The 27,961-nt window shown below is 41.5% G+C and overlaps 2 protein-coding genes across 2 annotated transcripts in view; one reads left to right on the top strand and one right to left on the bottom strand.

Moving 5' to 3' along the window:
• On the bottom strand, positions 1-19,104 carry TFB2M (transcription factor B2, mitochondrial). The gene is made up of 8 exons (XM_079763812.1): positions 18,655-19,104; positions 17,866-17,954; positions 12,550-12,700; positions 11,743-11,891; positions 9,120-9,209; positions 6,104-6,166; positions 3,294-3,457; positions 1-637 (listed from the first exon to the last, which is right to left on the bottom strand). The coding sequence occupies exons 1-8, from the start codon at positions 18,959-18,961 to the stop codon at positions 460-462; spliced, it is 1,191 nt and encodes a 396-aa protein (XP_079619938.1). The 5' UTR covers positions 18,962-19,104; the 3' UTR covers positions 1-459.
• Positions 19,105-19,226: 122 nt separating this feature from the next.
• Positions 19,227-27,961, top strand: part of CNST (consortin, connexin sorting protein) — an 84,909-nt gene continuing 76,174 nt past the window's right edge. The window contains exon 1 of the mRNA XM_079763806.1: positions 19,227-19,455. The gene's annotated coding sequence lies outside the window, so the exon portion shown is untranslated. The remainder of the gene's footprint in view (positions 19,456-27,961) is intronic.

Raw genomic sequence — 27,961 nt, 5'->3', positions numbered from 1 at the left:
TATTTAAATCAGTTTAATTTACTTTCTCATTTTAAAAATGAACACTTTGCCCCCAGAGGATGCAAAAATCAACAGTGAAAGTGGAATATTTACAGTAATGCAATGTAAGTATTTGACTAACAGGATTTTTAAAAGTAAATTTCATCTGGTAATTCCATACAACTACCAGTATGTTGACAGTAGATAGGAATTTAAAACAAACAAATCTAAGCTGATCAAATCCACAATTAAGTGGAGTTTTCATTTTATTCAGTTGTAAATAAAATAGCAGCCATTGTTTTATCCAATGTACTAATGATATCAACCTCAGAAGAAATTATCTGCCTTGTTTGTGAAAAGCAAGAATAGTTACCTTCTGTTGAAACACTGTGAGCTTTAAAAACTTAGTTCTTTTTCAATTGCTTTATAATTTCCAAATAAAATAAACGGCTCCAGCTACTGTCTTGGCAGTCCAGTTTCCTATACGATTACATCTTCCATGAAGTCATCATATAGCCACTTACAGGTGTGATCTTTGGAACATTCTATAGTTTCAAAAAGGCATTTAAAGTCTGAAGGATACATGTCTATTATTTTTATTGTTTTATCTTGATTTATTTCCTTCAATATGTCCATTGCATCAATTGGACTCAATGAACTGCAAAAAAAAAATAAAAAAAATTCAAAGTAAATTGTTAAATCTTTTTCATAACAACTGTTAGTTAATATAGATTAGAAGTGGCTTCCAAGCCCAATTTAAAATGTCTATCTTACTATATGTAGTTAATCTTATTTAGTTTAAGAGCTTGCATATAATATATAGCTTTAACTATGTTTATTCCTAAAGTTTCATGGCAGATATAGGTGTTAACATGTTCTAATCAATTCCTACATAAAATTCCAGTTTAACATTTAAAAAATCATTTTCTACCTCTTCATCCTTTAACTTTCTTTGCAAAAATATTTTTAACTCCATTTAGCTTCATGTAAAACTCTGCTGTCTGAATACTAAAAGGTTTCCCTTTTAGTTTCAAAGGGAATACCTTTCACATTTTTATTTAACAACTAGTGACCTGGTGCACGAATTCATGCACACTGAAAGGAAATGAACTAGAAGAAGAAATATTTTAATATCACTATTTGCCCTTTCTCTATAGAAGTCTCAACCAAATTCACGATCAACAATGACAGATGGAAACACGTGTGTGATTGGCGCCAGCAAGAGCTTTATATGTATCACCCATACACAAGTCAACGTAGTCTTTTATAGATATAGAATAACCTTTCTTAATTAGACCTGCTTTCTGATTTAGCTAAACTTTTTCTAGCCCATTGAAGCACCCCAACTTCTTTTTCAGGTAATTGTCAACAACACAGCAGTAAACATCAGCACGAAGCATATTATCATTGTAGATCACGCAGGCAGAACTAAGGGTAAAATATTTAACTGCAGCAGTGTTTGACGATATTCTGTGCAGTGAGAAAACCTAGTCATTTTCAAGGTCCACAATGTCTTACTTCTTTTCAGTTGGGTCAAGTTTCTAAACTTTCTAAATCTGTTTTCCAGCTAATGAAAAAAAAATAGGATTCCACCAAGTCTCCTATCTACCTACTCCAGGACTTCTGTGAGGATCAAATGAGATGAGGCATGGGAAAACGCTTCACAGACATTTGGTTAAATTGTGAAATGTTTCCACCCGGCTATAAAGCAAGTCGTGTTCCTGGGCTGAAGAAATTGCAAGGCTAGTCATTGCTATGGAGAGGAAGCCAGGCATTGGTATGTGACATAATTACCTGGATGGACAATTAGCATATTAGCCTTTTATATATATAGATTACTGGTGAATATAAAGCAGAAAACTGCCTTATGTAGTAGCCTATCAAGAAACCATCAATGAATCTCTGACAATAAGAGGTAAACAACTGCAATAAAATATTTTGGCAGAAAATATTTCCAATACTTTTTCATTTTTAATGGAATCCTCATCACAGATGGAAATATGCTTTCAATTCTCAGAGATCTCAAAGGGAATTTTGAACACTTAGCACCACAGTTTACCATATTTGTTCCTTAATAATAAAAGCATAATATGCTAATTAGACCAGACAGCCAGACGACCTTCCGCACAAAGCCGGGGCTGCAAGGGCCGAGGAAAGCTGCCGCGGCAGCGAAATCTGAGGCAAGCCGCCATGGCTGCAAGGGTCGAGCTCCTTGCATGAAATTCGTGCATTGGGCCTCTAGTATATATATTTGGTGAGTGTGGCTAGATGACTGACTTTATTAATTTTTATCTTTATTGTTGAAAGTATTATAGTTGTCCTCCATTTGTTCCCCATTGATCCCCCTCCATCCTATCCCTCCATCCCCCCAAACAACCATTGCCATTTTTAATGTTTATTTTTACATAAATCTTGTTCAACTAACAGCTTATTCAGTTACATATTTAATGATGATCAAATTAATTAAATGTTTTTGTATTTCTGATCAAACTAATTTAAATGATTATTAACATTTGCTCATCCTGACAATACTCTGAAATGGACATGGGCTGCTGGTTACAAGATGTAATGCATAACTCACAAAACTGTACACATCAGCCCTATACAAAAATTATACTTATGTGGATACAAATGAGATAATAACTCATTTACCAAGCTTTACATAGAAACAAAAATTTTGGTTCAGGTCAGGGAAATCAGGGTGGTACAATGATCCATCCCTACTCTGGTTAGGAAACAGGACCAATAAGAACAGGCAATGTAGCCCCAGCTGGTTTGGCTCAGTGGATAGATCGTCGAACTGTGGACTGAAGGGTCCCAGGTTTGATTCCAGTCAAGGGCACATGCCCAGCTTGTGTGCTCGATCCCCAGTAGGGGGCATGCAGAAGGCAGCCGATCAATGATTCTTTCTCATCATTGATGTTTCTATCTCTATCTCCATCTCCCTTCCTCTCTGAAATCAATAAAAATATATATATTTTTTTAAATGGGCAATGCCAAGGTAGATGGTGGGTATGCCATCAATCATGCCAACTTTCTCCATCCCAGCCAGTGGCAAGCAACTACTTCTTCATGAAGGTTAATCCAAGAAGGAAATAATTAACTCAGGAGATTTCATGGAAAATATAATTATACTTTTCTCAAAACGTGTGCCAGGCAGGAGGAAGTATTTTGGAGAAACAGATGAGTGAAAACATGGTACCTCACTCTGTTAATCAAGATACAAAAAATATAAAAATTGGACCTCTAGCATGAAAGTATAATTCTCACATTAAATTGCTACTTTCGCACTTGCTTTTATTCTTCTTACTTACGGTAAGTGGTCGATTAGCTTGCCTTGGCGCTTCAAAAAACACTGCTTTGTCATGTGAAAAAATACATCATAGTTAACAGATGTTAAATGTTGTGAAAATAAATTTTTATGAGGAGTCAATTGAATAAGACACAGGTTTTGTTGTATTTGCTGTTCTAATGATTCCTGGAAAGGAGGCAAAATAAATTGTGTTAGTTATAAAATATTGCCAGAGCAAGACATTGTTCACTTACTCATTCAACTGCCAGACCCTAAATGTCCCACTTGGACAATTCTTAGCAGCTTTGCCAAGAATGCAAGGCCCTAAGCGCTCTTTCCCTGGGCCAGTTCTCAAGGTTGTCTGCAGTGAGCCACTGTGAGGGATGAGGAACACCTCTCTCGGGGACAAAAGCAGGCTTGCTTAATGTTTGCCGCAAAACAGGTGGGTTCCCTCAGCTCTATGTTGTTCCTCAGCTGCAATGCAAACCCTCTGCATGCACACCATCCAACCCTGCCACCTCACACCCTCGTGGGACTGGGAGCAAATGAAACCCTTTGTCTAATCCAGGAGTCTGAGTCTTTGGCCACCATTCATAAAGAGTAATAGGTTATTAACTTGTAAATAGGGTAAAAATCAATCCCAAACATGTAGTGAGTCTTCTGTATTTGAAGCACAACACCAGATCCTAAGAATAAAAAAATACTACTGACATATAATTTTTAATTGGATACTTTTTAAAATATGGGGTTAGCAAGCTGTGGTCCACAGCTGTTAGCCTGCATCTTTTTGTATAATCTGGAGCTAAAAATGGCTTTCACATTTGCAAAGGATGGTGTGTTTTTTTTTAAAAAGGCAAAAAACAAAGAACACATGACAGAGATTATATGTGGCTTAAAAGCATAAAATTTTACCAACTGGCCCTTTACAGGAAAAGTTTGCCAGCCTGCTCCAGTATACAATATTACACTGATTAAAATGAAAACGATATATGACTTAATGTAAGTTTAAGACGTATTTTCCCCCTAAAATTATAACTCAGAAGGAGCCTTATATTTCTCTAGGAAATCTCATATATTAGGTAGTGATCATTTATTTATTTTATATATCCTATATAATAAAGAGGTAATATGCAAATTGACCATCACTCCAACACACAACATGGTCGCCCCCATGTGGTCAAAGATGGCCGCCCCCATGTGGACACAGATGGCCAGCAGGGGAGGGCAGTTGTGGGCGATCAGGCCAGCAGGGGAGGACAGTCAGGAGAGACCAGGCCTGCAAGGGAGGGCAGTTGCGGGCTATCAGGCCTGCAGGGGAGAGCAGTTAGAGGAGACCAGGCTGGTAGGGGAGGGCAGTCAAGGGAGACCAGGCCGGCAGGGGAGGGCAGTTGGGGGGGGACCATGCCTGCAGGGAAGGGCAGTTGGGAGCGACCAGGCCTGCAGAGGAGGGCAGTTGGGGGCTACCAGGATGGCAGAGGAGGGCAATTGGGGGGAACCAGGCCTGCAGGAGAGGGCAGTTGGGAGCAACCAGGCCTGCAGGAAAGGGCAGTTAGGGCAACCAGGCCTGCAGGGGAGGGCAGTTGAGGGAAACCAGGCCTGCAGGGGAGGGCAGTTGGGAGGGACCAGGCCTGCAGAGGAGAACAGTTGGGAGGGACCAGGCCTGCAGGGGAGAGCAGTTGGGGGCGACCAGGCCTGCAAGGGAGGGAAGTTGGGGGCGATCAGGCCTGAAGGGGAGGGCAGTTGGGGGGGACCAGGCCAGAAGGGGAGGACATTTAGGGGCAATTGGGCCTGCAGGGGAGGGCAGTTAGGGGCGACCAGGCTGGCAAGGGAGGGAAGTTAGGGGTGAACAGGCCAGCAGGGGAGGTCAGTTAGGGGCGACCAGGCTGGCAGGGGAGGACAGTTAGGGGTGACCAGGCCTGCAGGGGAAGGCAGTTGGGGGCAACCAGGCCTGCAGGGTAGGACAGTTAGGGGCAACCAGGCCAGCAGGGGAGGGCAGTTAGAGGTGACCAGGCCGGCAGGGGAGGGCAGTTAGGGGCAAATGGGCTGGCAGGGGAGCAGTTAGGCGTCTATCAGGCTGGCAGGGGAGTGGCTACAGGGTGATCAGGCTGGCAGGCAGAAGCGGTTAGGGGGCAATTAGACAGGCAGACAGGCGAGCGGTTGGGAGCCAGCAGGCCTTGATTTTGAGAGGGATGTCCGACTGGGATCGGGCCTAAACTGGCAATTGGACATCCCTTGAGGGGTCCCAGATTGGAGAGGGTGCAGGCTGGGCTGAGGGACATCCCCCCGCTCTCCACCCCTCATGCACGAATTTCGTGAACAGGGCCTCTAGTCTTGATATAAAGTAAATGGAAGATTACTTTATAACATCATCACTTTGGTTCTTTAGAAAGGGAAAAAAACTAATATAATAAAAGGCCCACCTCCTGGGTAAGAAACAGATGTACCTGTTGGTAAATGCAACCATTACAAGCAGCAATATTACAAATTTCTGATTAATAAAGTATAAAATTTTGTTTTTAGTTTACCAAATTAGATGAATAGTAAAATGATTACATTTTCCAAATTTGAGATGTATCTTCATTTCAAAAGAGATAAAAGTGGAAGTCAGATTCTGCGTAAGTCTATTACCATGAGAGCATCCTCTGTATAAATAGCTGAGAAATGCAAATCTCTTCCAAAGTAATTTAAACGTACTAAAAGCAACAAGATATGTGTAAAGAACATTTCTAGATATTCTAAAATTTAAATAAATACAGAATGCCAGATAATCTTAACGAAAACCAAGGATGTTCCACTTAGAGGGAAGAGGGAAAGGTATTCCTTTATTCTTACCTTACACTGTGGCTTTTCCTGCTGCCCACTTTGACTGCTTATGTCAAATGATGAACAAGGTTCCTGGAGGGAAGTTAAATGAAAACATTTCTTTTAGTGCTCTTTGGTCAAAGTGTCTCAAATTATTGCTACTTTTAGAAATGTTTTTCCTAAGCAACGGAATAAACCCTAATCACCAAACTAATTGGTTTAAGGAAAAACATGCAACAGTTAATTCACATACCTCTCTCTCTCTCTCTCTCTTTTTTTTTTTTTTTTGGATAAAGAAAAGGAGACTCAGTCCTGGCTGATGTGGCTCGGCTGGTCAGAGTGTGGTCCACCACACTGTACATGACAAGGTGGCACGTTCCATTCCCCAGGGCACATACCCCAGGTTGCAGGTTTGATCCCCAGTTGGGGCATGTGCCAGAGGCAACCAATTAATGTTTCTCTCTCATATCAATGTTTCTCTTTCTCCCATCCTCCCTCTCTCTAAAAGCAATAAGAAAGAAAGCATAATAAAATAAAGATATTTTAAAAAAAGAAAAAGGAAAATCAAAGGTCAATCCCAATATTGGTTACTCTATAACTTATTTAGACAAAAGAAAGTTACCCTTAATATTATTACATAAATAGGTTCTCAAGTTATAATTTTTAATAACCAACATTTCGATATTAGAGTCACAATAAGTTTAGGTGTTATCAGGTCATATTAAGGATATTTTTGTTCTACCTTAGTGGAAAAGCCCATTATTCAAAATCATCTGAATATGTTGGAACATGTTAGGAGATACACAAGATACTTCCATCAACTGAAAAAAGGTCATTACTTTTTTGTATCTAACTTTTGTACGTACAAATTTGTATGTGAAATAATTTTAAAAGATGACCCAACCAAAAATTTATTATAAAAAGATACACATACACACACAGATTAAATTCCAAAATAAGAGTGGTTTAAAACAGGATCTGACAAAGACTTGAAGGCTAAAACTTACAATACCGATTTGAAAGGGTGTTGTCAAAAAAGTGGCAACTGAAGTGGAAGGAAAATTCAATTGCTGCTCATCTGTAAAATTCTAGCAGTTCCAGGCAGGTCACTAAATGGAGGAAGGCAGAGCAGCCGCGGCGTGCAGTGGGCCCCGCAGTTCCCCCGACTCAGGCCTATTCACTGCACTGGGTACAGAGGAGACCGCACCCCCATCTACCAAGCCACAGGAGAGGAAACCTGAAAGACCTGGGAACTGAGTTCCACAACTGGCCCTCCGGTTACCGATATTCAATGGACAAATGTTTGAAGTGCTGGGTTCACAAAGACCTCTTTTCCTGGAGGTTACTAAATGGCAAAACGCTACCTAGGGCCCCTGAACGCTAACGTCTTCAGGGAGCCTGGATGAAGAAACGCGTGGAAAGCCACAAGGACAGAAGTGGCTGCGAGGAAAAGCCCACAGAAGGAAAGGAGACACTCGGGGTAAGAAAGACTTCAGAGAAACCACGAACTCCATACCAAGATGACAACATACAGTGCAGACAGAAGGCAGGGTCAGTGCAATGGAGGCTAAAGGTGAAAAGATTTCTGGGAATATAGAAAAACGGTGAGAGCATTGACTGACACAAAAGACAAAGAACAGAGATGCAACCTAAGAATCCCAGACGCTTTGGAGGGAAAAAGCAGAATTGGAACCAAAGCTAAAATCAAACGAAATAATCTTCTAACAACTAAGTATGCACATTAAAGGGCTTCATGTCTTCCTGGACAAAATCAATGAAGGGACTCCACAAAGACACGCTGCAAAAGTTAAAGGTTAAACCACTAAATCCTTGGAAGAACGAGGGCTCATAAAATATGTAAACACGTATCATGTAAAATACACTTGTTCTACACCCTATCTACTAACATAAAAAATGTACAAATTATGGTGTGAAAGAAATAGCATTTATTAATTTTTCTAACACTCTAGGGTCCAGGTATTAAGTATGGTAGCCACTAGCCACAGGGCCATTGAACACTTAGAATGAGTCCAGTTTGAATTGAGATGCTATAAAATACACACTGGATTTCAAAGGCCTAATACACACATACAAACACACACACACACAATGTAAATTATGTAATAAAAATTCTAAAATATTGATTACACACTAAAATGATCTTTTGAATTGAGGTTAAATAAAATATTTAAATTATTTACCTGTCTCTTTTTGACTTGTTATAATGTGGCTACTTAAAAATGTAAAATTGCACGTGTGGCTCACATCATACAATTCTGATTTTGCCTAAGGAAATAAACTAAAAAAAAAACAAGGGGGCAGGGATGCTCTGTAATGAAGTGTCACAGTAGCCATTAAAAACTTAAAAAGTTCAGTGACAAGGGAAAAAACTTATAATTAAGTATTTGCTATTAAGTGAAAAGAAAATAAGATACAAAATAATATAATCTTCACTATATAAAGAAAACAAATCATAGAAAAAATAAAAGAGTAAAAATATGCCACAAATGTCAACAATAGTGACCCCTGGATGGTAGAACTGTAGTGATTTTGTTTTATTCTTCTCTTTTGTTCTTTTACATGTCTTACAGTCTTAAAATGAACATACATTATTTTTATAATCAAAGAAAAACATAAATATTTCTGACAAAAAGACAACAGGACAAAGTATATCCCACAGCCCAGCCGCTGTGGCTCAGTGGTTGAGCATCGACCTATGAACTAAAAGGTCACTGGTTCAATTCCCAGACAGGGCTCAATCCCCAGTAGGGGGCATGCAAGAGGCAGCCGATCAATGATGTTTCTCTGATCAATGTTTCTATCCCTCTCCCTTCCTCTCTTTCTAAAAATCAATAAAAACATACTAAAAAAAGAGAAATATATTCCACAGTTGGAAAAAATAATAAAAGTAATCTTGAATTTTTCTCCATTCACTGTTCACTAACATGTAAGCTCTCTGAAAACAATCCAGCTCCCTGCTGAAATTTTTTTATTAGTGTCTTGTTTTTTTCCCCTGCCTGTTGAGATTTACAAGGGCTCTACTCACCATATGCAGAAGCTTCACATCATAAGCTACTTGCCAGAGCACACTTAATGCGTAGTACAGGTTAGGGTTCAGGGGGTTCGCCATCATCCTCTAGGAGGAGGAAAATAGAATGTACTTGTTATACAAAACTACAATCAATCAAAACCAAATGTTGTCTTAACAGTAATACCTTGATAGTCTCTAGAAAGTAAAGAAAAATAGAACATAAAATCTTAACTGTAACCATTTCAAAGAAGAGAAGGACTTTTAAATTTTCATATTGAACTATATTATCATGGACAGTTTAAATAGAACACAATGGAGATTGCAAAATCTCATTAAAGAAAAAATAAACAAAAATGTTTTATGGAGAAGGACAGGTATGTTAGGAATATGTGCCAGGTGGGCTATTAAATTTTGAGTCAAGATTGTTTAGATTGACACTTGAAAGATACCTGAGAGAGGAAACCTCGTGTGAAAAGATCCATGGTAAAAGAAGCATTAGGACATTCTAGCCACAAAACGGAAACTGAAAAGGCATTTCCTATTTCTCCTCCTTTCATCCTTTCCTGTACACTATATGTACAGCTTCAAGGTCCCGAGACCCCCTGCTCGCCCTGATCCCTACTCTCCTCCACAGATAGTCAGTGGTCAATAAAGCATCCCTTCATTTCTTGCCCCACTATCCTAACCACAGCTCTGTTCCATACAAATAAATATTGCCCGTTACAGTGGATTAAAAGATTAATAACAGGAGGCATTCTGGGCAGAAAAACATTATCATCAAGGACTTCAGGAGGACCTTCTATATCAGTGAATTAAAAGTAGAGTCTACAACCGTAAAAATTCCACACACACAAAAACTGTTAGAATAAAGGAATTTGGCAAAGTTACAGGATACAAAATCAACACACAAAAATCAGCAATACACAATACACTAACAATGAACAATCTGAACAGGAAATTAAGAAAACAATTCCACTTACACTGAAAACTACACAACATGCTGAAAAAATTTTAAAAAACACACACACATAAAAAGACATCCTGTGTTAATGGCTTGAAAGACTTAATATTGTTAAGGTATCAATACCACAAAAGTAATCATCAGACTGAATGCATTCCCTATCAAAATCCCAAAGATGTGTTTTTGCAGAAATTAAAAATTCACCCTAAAATTTATATGGAATCTCATGAGACACCAAATGGCCTAAACAATCTCTAAAAAGAAAAAGCCGAGAGGACTCACAATTCCTGATTTCAAAACTTACTACAAAGTTACAGTAATCAAAACAGTGTGGTACTGGCATAAAGACCAACATATAGAACAATGGAATAAAACAGATCAGAAATAGGCCCTCATGCATATAAGTGATTTTCAACAAGGGTACCAATGGGGAAAGGTCAGTGTTTCAACAAAGGTGCTGGGAAAATTGCATGTCCTTATGAAAAAGAATGAAGCTGGACCCTTAAGTAAAATCATATAAAAAGGGTAATTCAAAATGGATCAAAGACCTAAACATAAGAGCTAAAACTATAAAACTCTTAGAAGAAAACATAGAGGAAAAGCTTCATGACATTAGATTAGGCAACAAGATATGACACCAAGGCAAAGGCAACAACAATAAAAGACAAACTGGACATCATCAAAATTACAAACTTTGGGACTCAATCAAAAGATACCATAACAATGCAAAAAGGCATCCCATAAAACAGGAGAAAATACTTGCAAATCACATAATACTCCAAATACAAATTATCTGTAACTACAAAAAAAGATGCTTATCATCACTAATCATTTAGGAAAATGGAAATTCAAAACATCAATGAGGTATCACTTTAAATCATTACAATGGATATTATTTAAAAAAAAAACACCAGAAAACAACAAGCGTTGAAATGTGGAGAAATTAGAACACTTGTGCATTGCTGATGGTATATAAAAATAGGTATATAAAATATGAAAAACAGTATGGTGGCTCCTCAAAAAATTAAAAATAGAATTAGCATATGATTCAGCAATTTCACTTCTCGATATATACCTAAAATAATTGAAAACAGGGACTCAAAGAGATATTTGCACACCGATGTTCACTGCATTATTCACAACAACCAAAAAGTGGAAGCAACCCAAGTGTCCACTTATAGATGAATGGATAAACAAAAGATGGTGTGTGTGTGTGTGTGTGTGTGTGTGTGTACACACACACAATGGAATATTATTCGTCTTAAAAAGGAATGAAATTCCAACACATGCTACAACTTGAATGAACCCTAAAGACATTACTAAGGGAAATAATTCAGACAATAAGTGAAATATTGTATAATCCCAACTATACGAGGTACCTAGAATAGTCAAATTCATAGAGACAATGTAGAATGATAGCTGGGGCTCACGGGAGGGGAAAATGTGGAGTTGGCGTTAAATGGGCACAGAGCTCCAATATGGAATGATGAAAAAGTTCTGAGAAGACATAGATGGTGGTAACTTAATGCCACTGAACTGCACACTTAAAATTAGTTAAAATGGTAAAATTTATGTCATGAGCCCCAAATAACATTAAATCACACAGAGTAAGACTAGAGAAAAATTACAGAACTATTTTAAGATAAAATATTAGTCAAGTACTTGTTAGAAACTTACCTGGGATTCCAGTTCATTAAAAAACAAATTTAGTTGTACTCGTCCATATCTATATATAGAAGTACAGGAATATATGTCATGTAAAACTTTCCAAATCATCTTTTTCTCATTTTTAGTTGGGAAGATTCCAACAACTTTCAAAGGGATACCTGTTAAGTATACAAGCAAAAATATTTGAATAAATTCTTAACACTTTTTTTCCGTGACTATAGTTTGTTGAGTCAAACTAAGTTAACAAACTATATAAATTTTATTTCAATTAAAACTAAGCCTCAACATGTTTCCATGATATGGAACTTGGCCTTGGCACAACTGCTCAGATTACTTGTGTCTAGGTGATGGGAAAGCAATAGTCAACTTAAGAGTCCTAGCCGGTTTGGCTCAGTGTTAGAGCGTCAGCCTGCGAACCCAAAGGTCCCGGGTTCGATTCTGGTCAAGGTGTATAAAATAGGGCAGCCACTATGTATCAAGGGCACATACCTCAGTTGTAGGCTGCTCCCAGGCCCGGGCCCTGGTCAGGGAGCATGCAGGAGGCAACCAATCGATATGTTTCTCTCACATTGATATTTCTCTCTGTCTTTCCCTCTCTCTTCCACTCTCTCTCTAAAAAAAAAATAATAATAAAAAATAAAAATAAATTAATGGAAAAATGTCCTCAGATGAGGATTTTAAAAAAATCAGCTTAACAGCATGTAAGCATAAATTGTACAAGACATATTGCACACAAATCTCATCAACAAAGCAGGTGCACTGCTAGAGATAGCTGCCAATTATAAGGTATTTGTTTTAGTAAATTACAACAATTACCTTTCGACCAAGGAAGTGTTTCTATTCCAAATTTTTGAAAAAGCAACTTTGAATTCACAACAGGTTTTATTACTCCAAAACTCCTAGGGTCCAGTTTGAAGAAGTCACTGTGGAGCACATGTAGTTTCCCACCCAGCTTTTTTCCTAGGGACTAAAGAGAAACAGATAAAATGTTAATATTTCATTCAGTGTTATGCAATATTATCCTATACTAGAGGCCCGGTGCATGACACTCATACACAGGGGCGGGGGGGGGGGGAGGTGAGGTGAGGGACTGTCCCTCAGCCCAGCCTGCACCCTCTCCAATCCGGTACCCCTCAAGGGATGTCCGAAACTGGCAGTCAGACATCCCTCTCACAATCCAGGACCACTGGCTCCTAACCACTCACCTACTCACCAGCCTGCCTGCCTAGTGCCCCCAACTGCCCTTCCCTGCCAACCTGGTCGCCCCCAACGGCCCTCCCCTGCCGACCTGATCTTGCCCCCAACGGCCCTCCCCTGCAGCCCAGTTCACCCCCAACTGCCCTCCCTTGCCAGCCTGGTCACCCCCAACGGCCCTCCCCTGCTGGCCCAGTTGCCCCAACTGCCCTCCCCTGCAGGCCAGTTCACCCCCAACTGCCCTCCCCTGCTGGCCTGATCTCGCCCCCAACTGCTCTCCCCTACCAGCCTGGTTGCCCCCAACTGCCCTCCCCTGTCGGCCTGGTTGCCCCCAACTGCCCTCCCCTGTCAGCCTGGTTGCCCCCAACTGCCCTCCCCTACAGGCCTGGTCACCCCTAACCTCCTGCTAGCTTGATCTCGCCCCTAACTGCTCTCCCCTGCCGACCTGATCGCCCCTAACTGCCTCTGCCTCAGTCCCCATCACCATGGCTTTGTCCAGAATTTGGACATCCGGAAGATGGCCGGTCGACCCAGTCTAATTAGCATATTACCCTTTTATTAGTATAGATAATAAAAGGCTAATATGCAAATCAACCCAACGATGGAACTACCAGTCACTATGATGTGCACTGACCACCAGGGGGCAAACGCTCAATGCAAGAGCTGCCTGCCCCTGGTGGTCAGTGCGCTCCCACAGGGGGAGCACCACTCAGCCAGAAGCCCTGAGCTGGGCTCATGGCTGGCGAGTGCGATGGCAGTGGCGGGAGCCTCTCCGGCCACAGTCAAACATCCCCCAAGAGCTCCCCGACTGCGAGAGGGCGCAGGCCAGGCGGAGGGACCCCCCCCAAGTGCATGAATTTCATGCACCGGGCCACTAGTTATTTATAATAATGCAAAAACCTACTTCAAAAAGCAATTCTTGTCTTTTTAATCCCCACTCTAGGATATTTTTCCATTGATTTTTAGAGAGTGGAAGGAAAGGGGAGAGACAGAGAGAAAGAGAAACATTGATGTGAGACACATCGATTGGTTGCCTTCTGCACACACCCCAACTAGGGCCAGGATTTTGAGCCCGCAACAGAGGTACGTGCCCTTGGTGTAATCGAACCCAGGACCCTTTAGTACGAGGGCTCACGCTCTATCCACAGAGCCAAACCAGCCAGGGCTCAAAAAACAATTCTTATAAGAAATATTACCACCTCAATAAAGATGTAACGAAAACAGTACTACTATACCCTAACATTTAACAGAGTTAATACAAATGAATTAATGCCTGAAAAATAATGAAAGTACAAATTAAAAAAACACCTTCCACAAATTCTTACTTATTCTTACTTTATTTAATAGCCTCGTTATTTTTTCGAAAAGCCCCTTCACACTAATCGCTAATTCCTTAGAAGTGGCAGCCTGGGCACAAGGGCAAAGACTCTGAGACCACAGCTGGGCTCATGGAGCTATAATCCACCTGCGCGTCATGCAAAGATGTTCACAGTCGAGAAAAACAACAAAAATATTAAAATGAAAGGCAGATTATTCAAGAGAGTATTACTCCTTTTTTTCTTGAAGAGTTTAATTAGTCCCTCACCAAATGAACTTAGCTCATTGTGGAGGTCACTGTCCATTTTCCACTTAATTCTTCGTTTACTTTTTCTAGACAGAGGCAACTCTAGAAGGAAAGCTCCTGTCCACAGGGAGAGAGCCAACACACTTCCATCTTTTGACTGCCCTGATCTGCTCACCTTGCAGCAGCCTGGAGAACTTAGTAGTGAGAGCAAGGATTAGCTACAGACTCCATAAACTTAATTTGAAGTTACAAGAAATCAATTAGAAGAGGGCAATGTGCTTTGATATGCATTTAGGTTCTCAGGCACAGAAACGACTATTGGTATTTATCACGATTTGAATAAATTTGCAACTTAAAAGTGATGAATTAAAAACCTAATTTTTCTTAAGCATTTGAGTTCAACCTATAAGTATTATTCCATTTCTAAATCTATTACATTTCAATGATTATTTTCAGGGGGTCCCTGGAAAAAGACTAGTGGAAGGAATAAACTGGGGGTGGAAATCTTATGTTTGTTCATGTTAATTTTGAGATGCCTATTAGGTGATCCAAGTGGAGATGTGAGGTAGGAAGTTGCAGATCTAAATGAGGAGGTCAGTGACGTGGTCCAGACTGAAGATGTAAATTTGAATTTGGCCTGGTGGAGGTAATTAAAGCCAGGAATGCCAATGAGATCTCCAGGGTCAAGTACACAGGACAAGAAGCTGAGACTAAGCCAAAAGGGAAGGAAGAAAACCAGAAGTGTGTGGTGTTATGAAAAATAGCATTTATATAACGCATACCTTAAAAACTAATTAAACTCTGACAAATTATACTAAATATAACAATAAAATAATCTCACAAATTACACAAGTCATATCTTAATCTAATTAAGGAAAGCTAATAAATTTTGATTTGATGGTAATGTAAAAAGAATATATACTTTAGGACTTTATACATTTTTGGTTTAGCACCTGTCATTTACCATTCAATAATGCAGACACAATAATAGCCAAAACTCCAGAATAATTCAAGTTGTATAATAGTGAAATCACATCTTAGAACTCTACTTGATTGCATTTAGAATTCAAAAACAGGAAGTAAAAAGGACAGGAAAGACCAATAACCTTTGAGTTTCTACTGCTCATTCCATTAGGCACATTAGTTTACCTTATTTAAACTGCATCAAGACCCTTTCCAGGTGGGAATTCACGTCTCTATTTGTATATGGAAAAACTAAGGTCAAACAGTTTAAATTCCTTCCTTGCCCAAAGGTCTTAAAGATTTGAAAAGGCTGTGCTCTACCCCTGCTGAAATGAGACAGTTTACCACGAAAGCTGACGTCTCTTCAGCCGCAGTTTCCACAATTCAAACAGGATATATCAGTGTTCCCACCCTTTTTTGGCCATGCCCCACCTAAGCATCTCTAAAATCCTGATGCCCCACCTGTGATATGTAATTCTTATGATTCAAACAGTGAACTATTCCCGTGGAGGAAGCCTAAAAGGCCATGAACTTGGTCTAAACCAGCTTCCAAAGAACATGGCATCCATGAAAGAGAAAAATAAAGAACAAAAGGACAGTTGAAGTCCTAAAGAAGAAATCACTAAGAAGTTGTTTTAAAAAAATGATAATAGGAAGTGATATGAAAAAATAGCAAGTAAAGTTTCAAAACATAATAGGGAACTGAAATGCATGTCACAATATGTATTTATATGCTGTAGTTGAGGCCCCTAGAACCATAAGAAATGCAAAAAGTTCAGTTAATAACTCATTCTCGAATTGCCCACCCTGAGGGGTGTGTGCCCACATTGGGAACCACTGCGATATATCATGATTTATTAGTATAGCACACAATCTGTATCATGTGTATCTCTAGACATCCAGATAGGAAAACAAACTGTTCCTATTTGAAACATTGTTAATGTGGAGTCCCAAGAATTTTATCAGGGAAATGGGAAGGGGAGGAGCTTAAAGTTAGATAAAACTCCAGTCAAGCATCTTCCTTCCTTCCTTCCTTCCTTCCTTCCTTCCTTCCTTCCTTCCTTCCTTCCTTCCTTCCTTCTCTCCCTCCCTCCTTCCTTCCTTCCACATCAACTGGTTACCTCCTGCATGTGCCCTAGACTGGGAAGCGAACCCTCAACCCTTTGGTGTGGGGGCTGGCCCTCTAACCACTGAGCACACTGGCCAGGGCAAGCAGCATCCTTTAAAATCCTTTCAGGTTTTAGGAACACACTGGAGAGCCTTTGGGAGGCTAGAGGTATTGTCTGCTAAGAGCACCACTTTAACATCTGTGCAAAGGTTCTATTTAAATACATGAATTCGAACAAAACTTTATTTGAATGGCTTTTCACTTCATAACGATGGTTAATTAGTTAGGGGCCGAGTTCAAGCTAGTGCTGAGAGAAGGGACTGGCGATTTTTTTTAAAAAGTAAAAACCTTTACCGGAGCAAAAACTGGTAAGCCTTTTATAAACGATCAAGATAAAGCTCTCCTATTTTTAATTTTCAAACTGAAATTATAGATAGCTATGTGTACTAAATCATATTTCATGATCTTGAATCTTTGAACAATTCATATTTTCTCTTCGTGTTTCTGAAATTCCAGCAGATTCTTAACCAATTAAATAGCCGGGCTAAAACCCTCAATTATTTTCAAAGCAATCTGTTGTAGAATAACAAACATCTAATGCACACAGTTTTATTAATAAATAAAGCAGCTGCATTTGATAGCCATTTCACAATCTTTTGTTTTCATTCTACCACTTTTAGATTTTACCTGGTTTCATGAAGTTGGTATAGACAAGTGTAAGTTTCCTAAACTGAATGTAGTGATTTGTAAAGGAGGGGGAGAAAGGAAAAAAACAAACAGGCTGACAATGATGCAAGAAATTTCCATGTTACTGTTATGTAATCCTGTCTACTACATAACAGAGAGAATTCACTGGAAAATCCATTTGAGTAATGCCTTCAGTCCATGCAACTGTATCGGACCATACCAAGTCTGTCCTGCCCCTCAACCTCTCAATCCAGAGTTAATACAGCCCCATTCACTGGATCTTAGAGCTCCAATTAGATTCTAAGCTCACAGAAAGCAGGAGCATGGCGTAGTCTAAGATGAGGAAACAATCCTAGAAATACCAGTTACACACTCTGTTCAAAGTCACCAAACTAGTCTATAGCAGAGCGAGAAGCAGAACCCAAATCTCAGAGCCCCGACCTTTTACCTCGTCAACAATCACACTTACTAGGTTCCAGTCACTGGGGATGACAGCATATGTAAGGCCTGGCCCCCAAAAGTCAGTCTACAACAATCGTGTGTCTAACTTTACTTCCCTAAACTACGGCAAGGGCAGTGGCTTGAACCATGTTATTTTTAGAAACTAAAAATCTACCTCCAAATGTGGAATAAAAGCTTTGTCACTTTCAAGGGCAATCACTCTGGCACCTCTTTGAAGTAATGCTCTAGTCAGGATCCCAGGACCTAGAATATGAACAGAACGAAAAGATTATTTACAAAAACCAATTTCTTCCAATATCAAAGAAAGCGGTCGTTTTACACGTATTACCTAATTTTAATTCTTACGTCACTCCCAAAGGAGACGTTACACTCCTTACTTACATATAAGGGGGCTGGGGGTTAGAGGCAGTCACCGGGCTCCGAGCTCACCATCGGCAAGTGGTGCTACTTGGCTTTGAACCCATTCTGTCCAAGATTGCAACACCTGCGCTCTAATCACAATGTTTCACTCAAGAAAAAAAAAAAAGGGGGGGGGGGCGCCGCCAAACAAAAAGGTTGCCTCCGGCCTACCATTTAATCGTGAACTATCCTAAATGGAACTGATCCCTCATGATAGGAAATGGAGCCTTAAAAAGTTACTTTTTAAGAAGTCTCTAAGTCTAGTGTTCTCAGCATCCTGCTAATGGTCTCTAGATTCACGGAAGGGTAAAATAAAAGTTTTTTGGGGGGAGGGAATTGCAACGATCTTGGTGAGACGGTGGAATCGACGAGCATGTTCTGTCCAACCATTCTGGAACGTGCAAACTGCTACAGAAGCATTCCGCAGCGCGGTGAGTCCTGACCCCGTGGCAGGGGCCCTGAGTCACCCAGCAGCCCGCGGGTGGGCAGTGTTAAGTCCGCAGAAGCGAGGGACATCCGAGAAGACAGTCCGCGACGGACTCACCGGGATTGATTTCCAGGATGAGGTCGCAGCCGTCGTTTTTCAGCAGGAACGGCACCATGGTCTCGGCCAGGCTCGGACTGAGTATGTAGCGCTTGGACTCTAAGCGGCTCCTGGACACCCCGGGGGGCAGATCTTTGAAACCCTCCCTGGGCGCCAGCTTCGGCCGAACATCGGACACACCACGGCGGTTCCTCGCCGGGACGCCCTTCCATCTCCCCGCTCCGGGCCTCCAGAGGCAAAGGCGAGCAGCACCGGAAAAGGCTGACGGCGCCAGCCGCGGAGAGAGCCCCGCCATGGGGGCCCACATCCTTAAACTCTAGGGTCTGCCCCAATGTCACCCGGAGTCATTACAACAGCGGCCACCTCCTCTCCGGGAGCCCCACGTGCAGGCTTGCCCCGCCACCTGACTAGGCCGGGCTGCAGCCGCCCCTACAAACCGCGCAAGCGCACCACCTCTCCTCGCTCTGCCCTCACTTCCGCTTCCGGCCAGGTGCTGACGCTGGAGGACTGTGAGTGGACCGACGAGGAGGCGGACCTTCCAGGCTGCGCACTCTATGGTCGTCCGCCCTCCGCGCGTCCTCTCTAGCCGCTCGCGCTCTATGCTCCGCGGTCGCGGGCGGCCCCGCCGGGAGGGGTGAGCGGAGGGAGGCGGGGCGGGAAGGCAGAGGTGTCTCCTCCACCCGAGCGGCGGGAGACCCGAGCAAGCCCGGTGACAGCTCGTCGGCCGCCATGTCAGCGAGAGGGGCTGGGAACAGCCCCGGCGCCCAGCGGTAGACCCCCGCTTTCGCCTCTAATTCCCAGGTGAGGAGAGGGCGAGCGGGATGCAGGGCACCCGCGGCTCTCGGGGTGCAAAGCCTCCTGGAACCCCTGGCTCCTCCCGGCGCCGTGCTCCTCGGGCTGCGCCGCCCTTGCCCTCCGGGTGAGGTGTAGCCCCGTTCCCCCCCCCCTCCGCCCCCTCCCTGCTCCCCTGTTTTCCTCGCGCCGGTGCGGTCTGCCCCTGCGCATCGCGCCAATTTCTCCCTCCCGAGGGGACCGGCGGCAGACGTGGCTCCTCCCGGGTCCCCCGGAGCCTGCGCTGCGGGCGCCTGTTCCTCCCCATCTGCTGCCGCGGCCCCTGCCCGCCACCCGGGCACGGCTTCCCCTGCCTACCTGCCCCCCGCCCCCCAGCCCTCGGGTTGTCCAGAGCCACCTGGTGTCTCCCCTCCCGTCCTCCCGCGGGATTACCTTTCTTTTTTAAATTGGCGTGTTGAACAGATTTAAAGTTCAGATTGAGAAAAAAAAAAAAAGGGCTTAAAGGCTTAAAATTCCTTTCTAAGCTTAAAAAGATGAAGACTTTAGGATGCTTATTGTGTTCCCCGAGTCAAGTTAGTCCTGTCGCGGAATGCACTTTACAAGACCAGCTCCAAACACTCTAAAAATAGGATGCTAATGGACATGCTGGCCGGCGCTGGACCCGCTGGCTCATGTTAGAGGACGCGGGGCTTTGCGAGTGACTTCCGTGGTGAAGGATTGTCCTCGGGGCTTTGCCCACTGCCCTCTCCACCCGGGAGGGGCACCGCAGCCACGCCAGCTACTCCCTGCTTTAAAATACGTGCAATCCTTTCTGCTTACTGCATGGGGAGTGTGATTGAGCTTGGCATTTAAATGCACAAGGAAAAGGTATCTAAGGAATGTATCATCTCATAAATAGAAGCCTGGAGATTATATTCAGCTGATGAGCATCCAATGGATAAATAGTTGACAGTCAACTATGACCTTTTTGGACTATGAATTTGTTAGGACACCATGGGAACTGTCATCTAATCAACTGGTGTGGAAGCCCTGGGGACTCATCCATCTTAATTCCCTGAATTTTTTTTTTATTTTTTTGTACTGTATTCCCAGTGACAATTTTCTAGAAGTAACTTTGGCATCCTCTGAGTACCGGAATACCATCCTTTACTGAGCTGTATTCCTTTCTCCCCTTAAAACATATTTTCATAGATTCAGAAACACATTCCTATCTATTCCCCCCACCACCCCCCATTTCGCTGAGCCCTGGAGGCCTAAATATTTTTAAATCAAAGCAGGTGATGTTTTATAGTAGAGGAAGAAATAGTTCACGCATGGGAATGTGTTGTTGAATTTCTCACTTCACAAATACTTTGAGCAGGGCTGGCGTGGCTCAGTGGTAAGTATCAGTGGTAAGTATCAAATACCTATGAACCAGGAGGTCACGGTTCGATTCCTGGTGGTCAGGGCATCAGCCCGGGTTTCGGGCTCAATCCCCAGTGTGGGGTGTGCAGGAGGCAGCCGATCCATGATTCTCTCTCATCATGGATGTTTCTATCTCTCTTTCCCTCTCCCTTCTTCTCTGAAATCAACAAACATATATTTTTAAAACATACTTTTAAAAAACTGTGGGTTAGAAATACTTATTTTACAATGTGCTTTTTTAATGTCATAATGTATAGACTGAAGGTAGCCTACTCGGCTGTAGGGAAACTATTGTAGTTATTTTCTTTAGGTTTTGAAAAAGACAATTAGGTTATGATAATTTTTTCCATTTTTATAGTGTTCATGCCTTGTTTGTGGTTGAAGGTCTTTGAATAATAAAGAGATAGAATCATGTATGCTTTGTTACTGAGTCGCCAGGTGCTGCAAATATCCTTTTCACTTTAAAGACAACCTGATAATCAGCTTTTAAACCTACTTTATTAGGAAAACTTGGTTTGTGTATTTACATCTTCCTTAAGAGGTGTGGTTTTTACATCCTGTGCTATTTTTGCCTTTTTGAGGTCATCTTTCTTTAAAAGGTATCAGTGCAAAGTGATTCTGCTGATTATTCTTATAGTCTTCTTAAGTTATTTTTATTGCTATCTCAATGTAATGGTAGACAAGGAGAAATACTGCTTCTTCTTTTGGTTTTTAAATGGCATTTGTAATTGGGAAATGTCAAATGATCTTGTTTGCTGTTATAATCAAGGCTCTAGGTTCGTGGTCAGCAAACTGCGGCTCGCGAGCCACATGCGGCTCTTTGGCCCCTTGAGTGTGGCTCTTCCACAAAATACCACAGCCTGGGCTAGTCTATTTTGAAGAAGTGGCATTAGAAGAAGTTTAAGTTTAAAAAATGTGGCTCTCAAAAGAAATTTCAATCGTTGTACTGTTGCTATTTGGCTCTGTTGACTAATGAATTTGCCGACCACTGCTCTAGGTCTACAGTTCTGTCCTTTGGAAAGCCACATAAGCAATTTAAAGTTTCCTAGTCAAAATAGCGAAGTAAAAAAGAAACAAGTGAAATTAATTTTTACGAGCATTTGATTTCATCCTATATGTATATTATTTTCATGTCAAATTTTAAAAGTTACTAATGAGATCATTTTACGTTCTTTCACACTAAATCTACAAAGCCCGCTGTGTATTTGAACTCACAGTCTATCTGAATTCAGACTAGCCACATTTCAAGTGCTCAGTGGCTGCGTGGCGCTGGGACCTCCCTGGGCAGCCCTGTCCCCAGGTTGCTGTGTGCGTCTGGAGTACATTGAAAATCCCTCTCCCGAAAGTGCTGCCATGTTCAAACAGAAGCTTCTGTGCAGGAGAGAATGTTCCAAGAAGTCTCTTCCTCTTTGGTGTTGACTGTGTTAACAAAGAGGCGGATAAACAGGTGCCAGGTGCCTGCTCAGTGAGGGCCAGGAGATGATGGGGCACTCAGTCATTTCCTGGGGTGACCTGTCACATTTATGTACACCTGCCTGTCAACAATGTGTCAGGGTGCTCCCTCTCCTAGTCTGGCTACAGTATCTATCGGTATTAAGTAGGAGACGTTAAGGACCTCCAGGAAGATGGAATTCGTTTTAAGCAGGTGGAGTACCTGCTATTGTGGACATATTCTGCATCTGTTGCAGGGATGGCTAAGAGTTTTGTGAATGCGCTTCTCCAAATGATGGTGTTTCTTACCAAGGACAAGATAGAATATTTTTAGCAAAATGTAGAAAGGAAGAGGATAGGTTTTTGGCTGGAAAACTCTGGGAACCTGAGTAGTAGCAAAAGAGTAACACGTGGGTATGGTGGTTTAGGTACGTTTACAAGGAAATCCGGCGGCTTTTATAGAAACCTACTGACACATTGGCAAGGTATGTATGTGCTTTACGTTGTTTTTGCAACCGAGGTGCTGATGTGCATGGAACCTTCTCTTTTTTCAAAGCCGTCGTAACGGAAAGATAATACTGTCGGGAAGGTAACCCAGCACCTCGCTGACCTCAATGGGGATCCGCAGGGACCAGTCATGGGTCTTATCTTGATCTCTGTACTCTAATAAACTTTCCTAAATCTTACTTTAGCTACACTGTCTTACATCTACATTTAATGTCAAAACTTATCTGAAGGCCTAATTAAATTCAGTGTAATTTAATACAAAAAAAACGTGCCCCCTCCCCAACCTTTATAAAGAAATTAGGTATAAAGAAGTTTTGTGTTACCTGGTCTGCAAACAAGACTCCCTCGGTAGAATCTAGTCGTGAGAGAGTTGGCAGTGTGTGGAGTATTCAAGGATCGAAGGCAGAAGGGACGGGGTAGTTGCTGACTGTTGCTTGTTCCATGAGAAATACAGGTGTGTTATGTAGGAGAATATAGTGTTGTCTTTGAATCCAAATGGCTACCCATTGATTCCATTGTAATTGGATAAGAGAATACATTGTTTTAATGCTACAAAGTAGTCTTTGCAATTTTTTAGTTATTTGAGGAAGAATAATTGATAGTCTGTCAATTTTCAATTTTGAGTTGTTTTTTAAAGCTCTAATATGATTTAAGTGTCCTCTACAAGGATGATGTTTTCATTGTATAATTGTACACTGAATATGTCTGTGTCTTGATACTGTTCTGGAGCATTCTCTCCCGTTTGGGGCCTTTAGGATTCACATGAACACAGGCTTTCCTTTATTTAGGAATCATTCCCTGAGGGGAAATTATATTTCCTTTAACCAGAGAGTACTTTTGGGTTTTATGCATTTGAAATAATTCACTTATAATATTCTTTTAAGAACTACATCATTACTCAACTATACCTCCATAAATAATAAAAATCATGTCTGAACCATCTTGAACAAAAGAAAGACATCATTTAAAAATTCTGAATCTTTTAATAGCTTGAGAGTGCTTAAATTTTGACACACTTTTGAGATCCTTCTCTTGAACATGTTTGGATATGGAAACTTTTTGCCATTATACCACTCCTCCCTGCCATCCCTGAGGACTTCCTGTTTTTTTTAGCCTCATTAGCCATATAGGAAGGACAGTGTGTGTGTGTGTGTGTGTGTGTGTGTGTGTGTGTGTGAGAGAGAGAGAGAGAGAAAATACTGACAGATCATGATTACTTTTCCCTTTATTTTCCTTTTTTTAAAATAAATCTTTATTGTTCAGATTATTACAATTGTTCCTTTTTTCCCCCCCCATAACTCCCCTCCATCCAGTTCCCCCACACACACCCTCTGGCCTTACCCCCCTCACTGTCCTCATCCATAGGTGTACAATTTTTGTCCAGTCTCTTCCCGCACCCCCCCACACCCCTTTCCCCCTGAGTATTGTCAGTCCACTCCCTTTCTATGCCCCCTGATTCTATTATATTCACCAGTTTATTCTGTTCATCAGAGTTTTTATTCCACTAGCTTTTTAGATTCACTTGTTGATAGATATGTATCTGTTTTTCATAATTTTTATCTTTACCTTTTTCTTCTTCTTCCTCATCTTAAAGGATACCTTTCAGCATTTCATATAATACTGGTTTGGCGGTGATGAACTCCTTTAGCATTTTTCTTGTCTGTGAAGCTCTTTATCTGCTCTTCAATTCTGAATGATAGCTTTGCTGGGTAGAGTAATCTTGGTTGTAGGTTCTTGCTATTCATCACTTTGAATATTTCTTGCCACTCCCGTCTGGCCTGCAGTTTCTGTTGAGAAATCAGCTGACAGTCGTATGGGTGCTCCCTTGTAAGTAACTAACTCTTTTTCTCTTGCTGCTTTTAATATTCTTTGTCTTTTGCTCTTGGAATTTTAATTATGATGTGTCTTGGTGTGGTCCTCTTTGGATTCCTTTTGTTCAGGGTTCTGTGCGCTTCCTGGACTTGTAAGTCTATTTCTTTCACCAGGTGGGGGAAGTTTTCAGTCATTATTTCTTCAAATAGGTTTTCAGTATTTTGCTCTCTCTCTTCTTCTGACACCCCCATAATTCGGATATTGGTACACTTGAAGTTGTCCCAGAGGCTCCTTACACTATCTTCAACTTTTTGGATTCTTTTTTCTTTTTGCTTTTCCGGTTGGGTGTTTTTTGCTTCTTTGTATTTCAAAACTTTGACTTGATTCTTGCGATCCTCTAGTCTGCTGTTGGATCTCTGTATATTATTCTTTATTTCAGTCAGTGTATGCTTAATTTCTAGTTGGTCCTTTTTCATATCCTCGAGGGTCTCCCTAAATTTATCGGCCTTTTCTAGAAAATTCTTGAAAAACCTTATAACCATGGTTTTGAACTCTATATCCAGTCATTTGCTTTCCTCCATTTCTGTCATTTGTGACCTGTTTCTTTGTCTCCGCATTTTGGCTGCTTCCCTGAGTTGATAGAGTGGCTTTGTGTGCTAGGTGTCCTATAGGGCCCAGTGGCTCAGCCTCCCCAGTTACCTGAGGTGTGGACACTCTTGGTGCACCCCTTTGTGGGCTGTGTGCACAGTCTTGTTGTAGTTAAGCCTTGATTGTTGTTGGTATCACTGGGAGGAACTGACCTCCAGGCCAATTGGCTGTGAGGATCAGCTGTGTCTACTATGGGAGAACTTCTGTGCTGGAGACACCCTTATGAGACAAGACGTGCTTCAGTGGGGCTTTGGTGCTCACTGAGTCTGCCCCCTGAGTGTGTTCCTTATGGATCTGAGGAGTCGTAATCTGGATGGTCCCACTCTGATCCCTGGGTGCACTGGCTCTTGGATCTCCAAGGAGGTGCTAATTTAGCCTCTGCCTGAGGCCACCCAGCAGGAGCTACAGAGAGATCTGCAGATTCCTCCTCTTTGTTTGGGTTTTGGAGGTGCTCAGATGAGGCCCAGCTGTGAAGCAATGCAAACTGCTGTGGGGCCTTGGGCCTTCTTTTGGATGTTCTGGGTTTCTCTGACCCAGCTGCAGTTTGTTAGGTAAGTTTAAAATTCAAAGGACCAGGCCATTCATATGCAAAAGCCTCTGCGCTCAGCTTGGATGGGGTGGAGTCTCATGGCAGAGCAAACAGCTATGGCTTCGTGGGGCGGGATCACAGGGCAGGGCAAACAGCTATGGCTTCCTGTCAGCCCTGCCCTAAGAGGCCCCTGGTTCTCAGTGTCCCGCGGTAATTGGTGCAAGCACCTCTGAGAGAAAGCCGCCCTCAAGTTTCGCCCACTACCAGACAGTCCAGTTTCTCCCCGTATGAGTCTGGGTCCCCAGAGTCTCGCCTGGAACTGGAGTTCAGAGCAGTCGGGAGCTTTTGTCTCCCTCCTGATTGAGAAAGCCAGCTGCGTACTCAGTTGCCAGCGCACGCACGCACGCGCACGCACGCAAACACCTCCGTACCTCTGCCTTCCGCAGCTCCTCTGAGTCTCAGTGTGCTTTTCTCTTCCCTTCTAGTTGTAGAATTTCCACTCAGCCAGCCTTCCTGTGGTTCTGGATGATGTCCGTTTTGTCTTTTAGTTGTAGTTTTGAAATTGTTCTGCAAGGCAGCAGGTTACGTGTTTACCTATGCCGCCATCTTGGTTTCTCCCTACTTTTTCCTTTTAAGAAGAATCCTGAAGCAGTCAATGACAAATGTAATCACCTTTGTTGACATTTGGGCATTTGACATTTTGATTGACAATATCTAGAAGATTTTAGTAATTAACAATATTTTGTAATTGTCATATCTATTAACTTCTCTTATGGGAATACTTAGACTGTTTTTCCTGGAAAAATAATACCAGATTAAATAATTACATGGTTTTGCTATGTTAGCTGCATTTTGAAAGCCCAGTGAATTATGTGACTGTGGTTTTCTAATTTAGTGATGGTAAACTAACATTTTTTTTAAAAGATATATTTTATTGATTTTTTACAGAGAGGAAAGGAGAGGGATAGAGAGTTAGAAACATCGATGGGAGAGAAACATTGATCCGCTGCCTCCTGCACACCTCCTTCTGGGGATGTGCCCACAACCAAGGCACATGCCCTTGACCGGAATCAAACCCGGGACCCTTCAGTCCACAGGCCGACGCGCTATCCACTGAGCCAAACCGGTTACGGCTAAACTAACATTTTAAAAATAATTTTTATATTATAGATCTTAAATAATTTACTTAAAATATGTGGACTCTATGGTAAGGTAAAGAATGCTGTTCCTGAATATTTGAGAGCATATCACTTATCTTTTGATTTAATGCATTCATTGTTTTTCTTGTTCACTATTTTCTCTTCTGTGGGTATTACCACTTTACAACCAAATCTTTAAAAATAAGAATTTTTAGTTGAACTGTAAGATATTGCTTAAGATTTTTCAATGAGGACTTATATTTGTGAAAATTCATTCAATTTATTGAAGCCTAGAAACGCCAAAGAGTACCTTAGTTTTTTTGTGTGTTTTTTCATTTGTGGAGAATGAAAACTTTATTTAAATCAGGTCTTGAAAGGATTCATACCAAGTAAGTGAAAATATTTCTTCCCTCAAGTTCAACTCAGATGAAAAGAGGAGTGGAAGTTTGTAGAAACTATGCTAATTAGAAAATTATGAAATTTAATTTCCTGGAAAAGACTTTATTTATATCCATTTGTGACTTCTGGATCCAAATTCGGTCATCTGGCTTTATTTCCTTCAACAGTTCATTACAATTTTGGTGGGGGGGTCTTTGCCAGGCCAATTAGAGTTATACATCTAGCATTGGGTCAGCACTGCAAAGAGCCAAAATTAGAAGCAATGTCATGTGACTGCCTTGTTTTAATCATATTATAAATGTTTTGTGACTAAGGAGAGAAAAGATCATTTGTCTTAATGGTCTTACTTTTGAAATTGATCAATAGGTCCTATATCCACCAAAGCTCATATTGTCACCAGAGGAAGATCTATCTCATATTAACCTAAAGTTAAAAAAGAAAAGATCCTAGACTCCTCTAGGCTATATTTAATAGTGTCTCTTTCTCTCATATATGTTTTCTCTAGGGCAGTGGTAGGCAAACTCATTAGTCAACAGAGCCAAATATCAACAGTACAACGATTGAAATTTCTTTGGAGAGCCAAATTTTTTAAACTTAAACTTCTTCTAACGCCACTTCTTCAAAATAGACTCGCCCAGGCCGTGGT

The sequence above is a fragment of the Cnephaeus nilssonii genome (assembly GCF_951640355.1).
Source record: "Cnephaeus nilssonii genome assembly, chromosome: 23".
Taxonomy (NCBI): Eukaryota; Metazoa; Chordata; class Mammalia; order Chiroptera; family Vespertilionidae; genus Cnephaeus; species Cnephaeus nilssonii.
The sequence above is the reverse complement of the archived record's forward strand: the minus strand, read 5'-3'. Positions and strand labels throughout refer to the sequence as shown.

Excerpts from the sequence above, each read along its gene's own strand:
- TFB2M (XM_079763812.1), bottom strand. The coding sequence starts at position 18,961 with ATGTGGGCCCCCATGGCGGGGCTCTCTCCGCGGCTGGCGCCGTCAGCC. Across the intron at positions 11,892-12,549 it reads AACACTTCCTTGGTCGAAAG|GTATCCCTTTGAAAGTTGTT; the intron begins GTAATTGTTGTA and ends TATACTTAACAG. Across the intron at positions 9,210-11,742 it reads TTAATGAACTGGAATCCCAG|AGGATGATGGCGAACCCCCT; the intron begins GTAAGTTTCTAA and ends TCCTCCTCCTAG.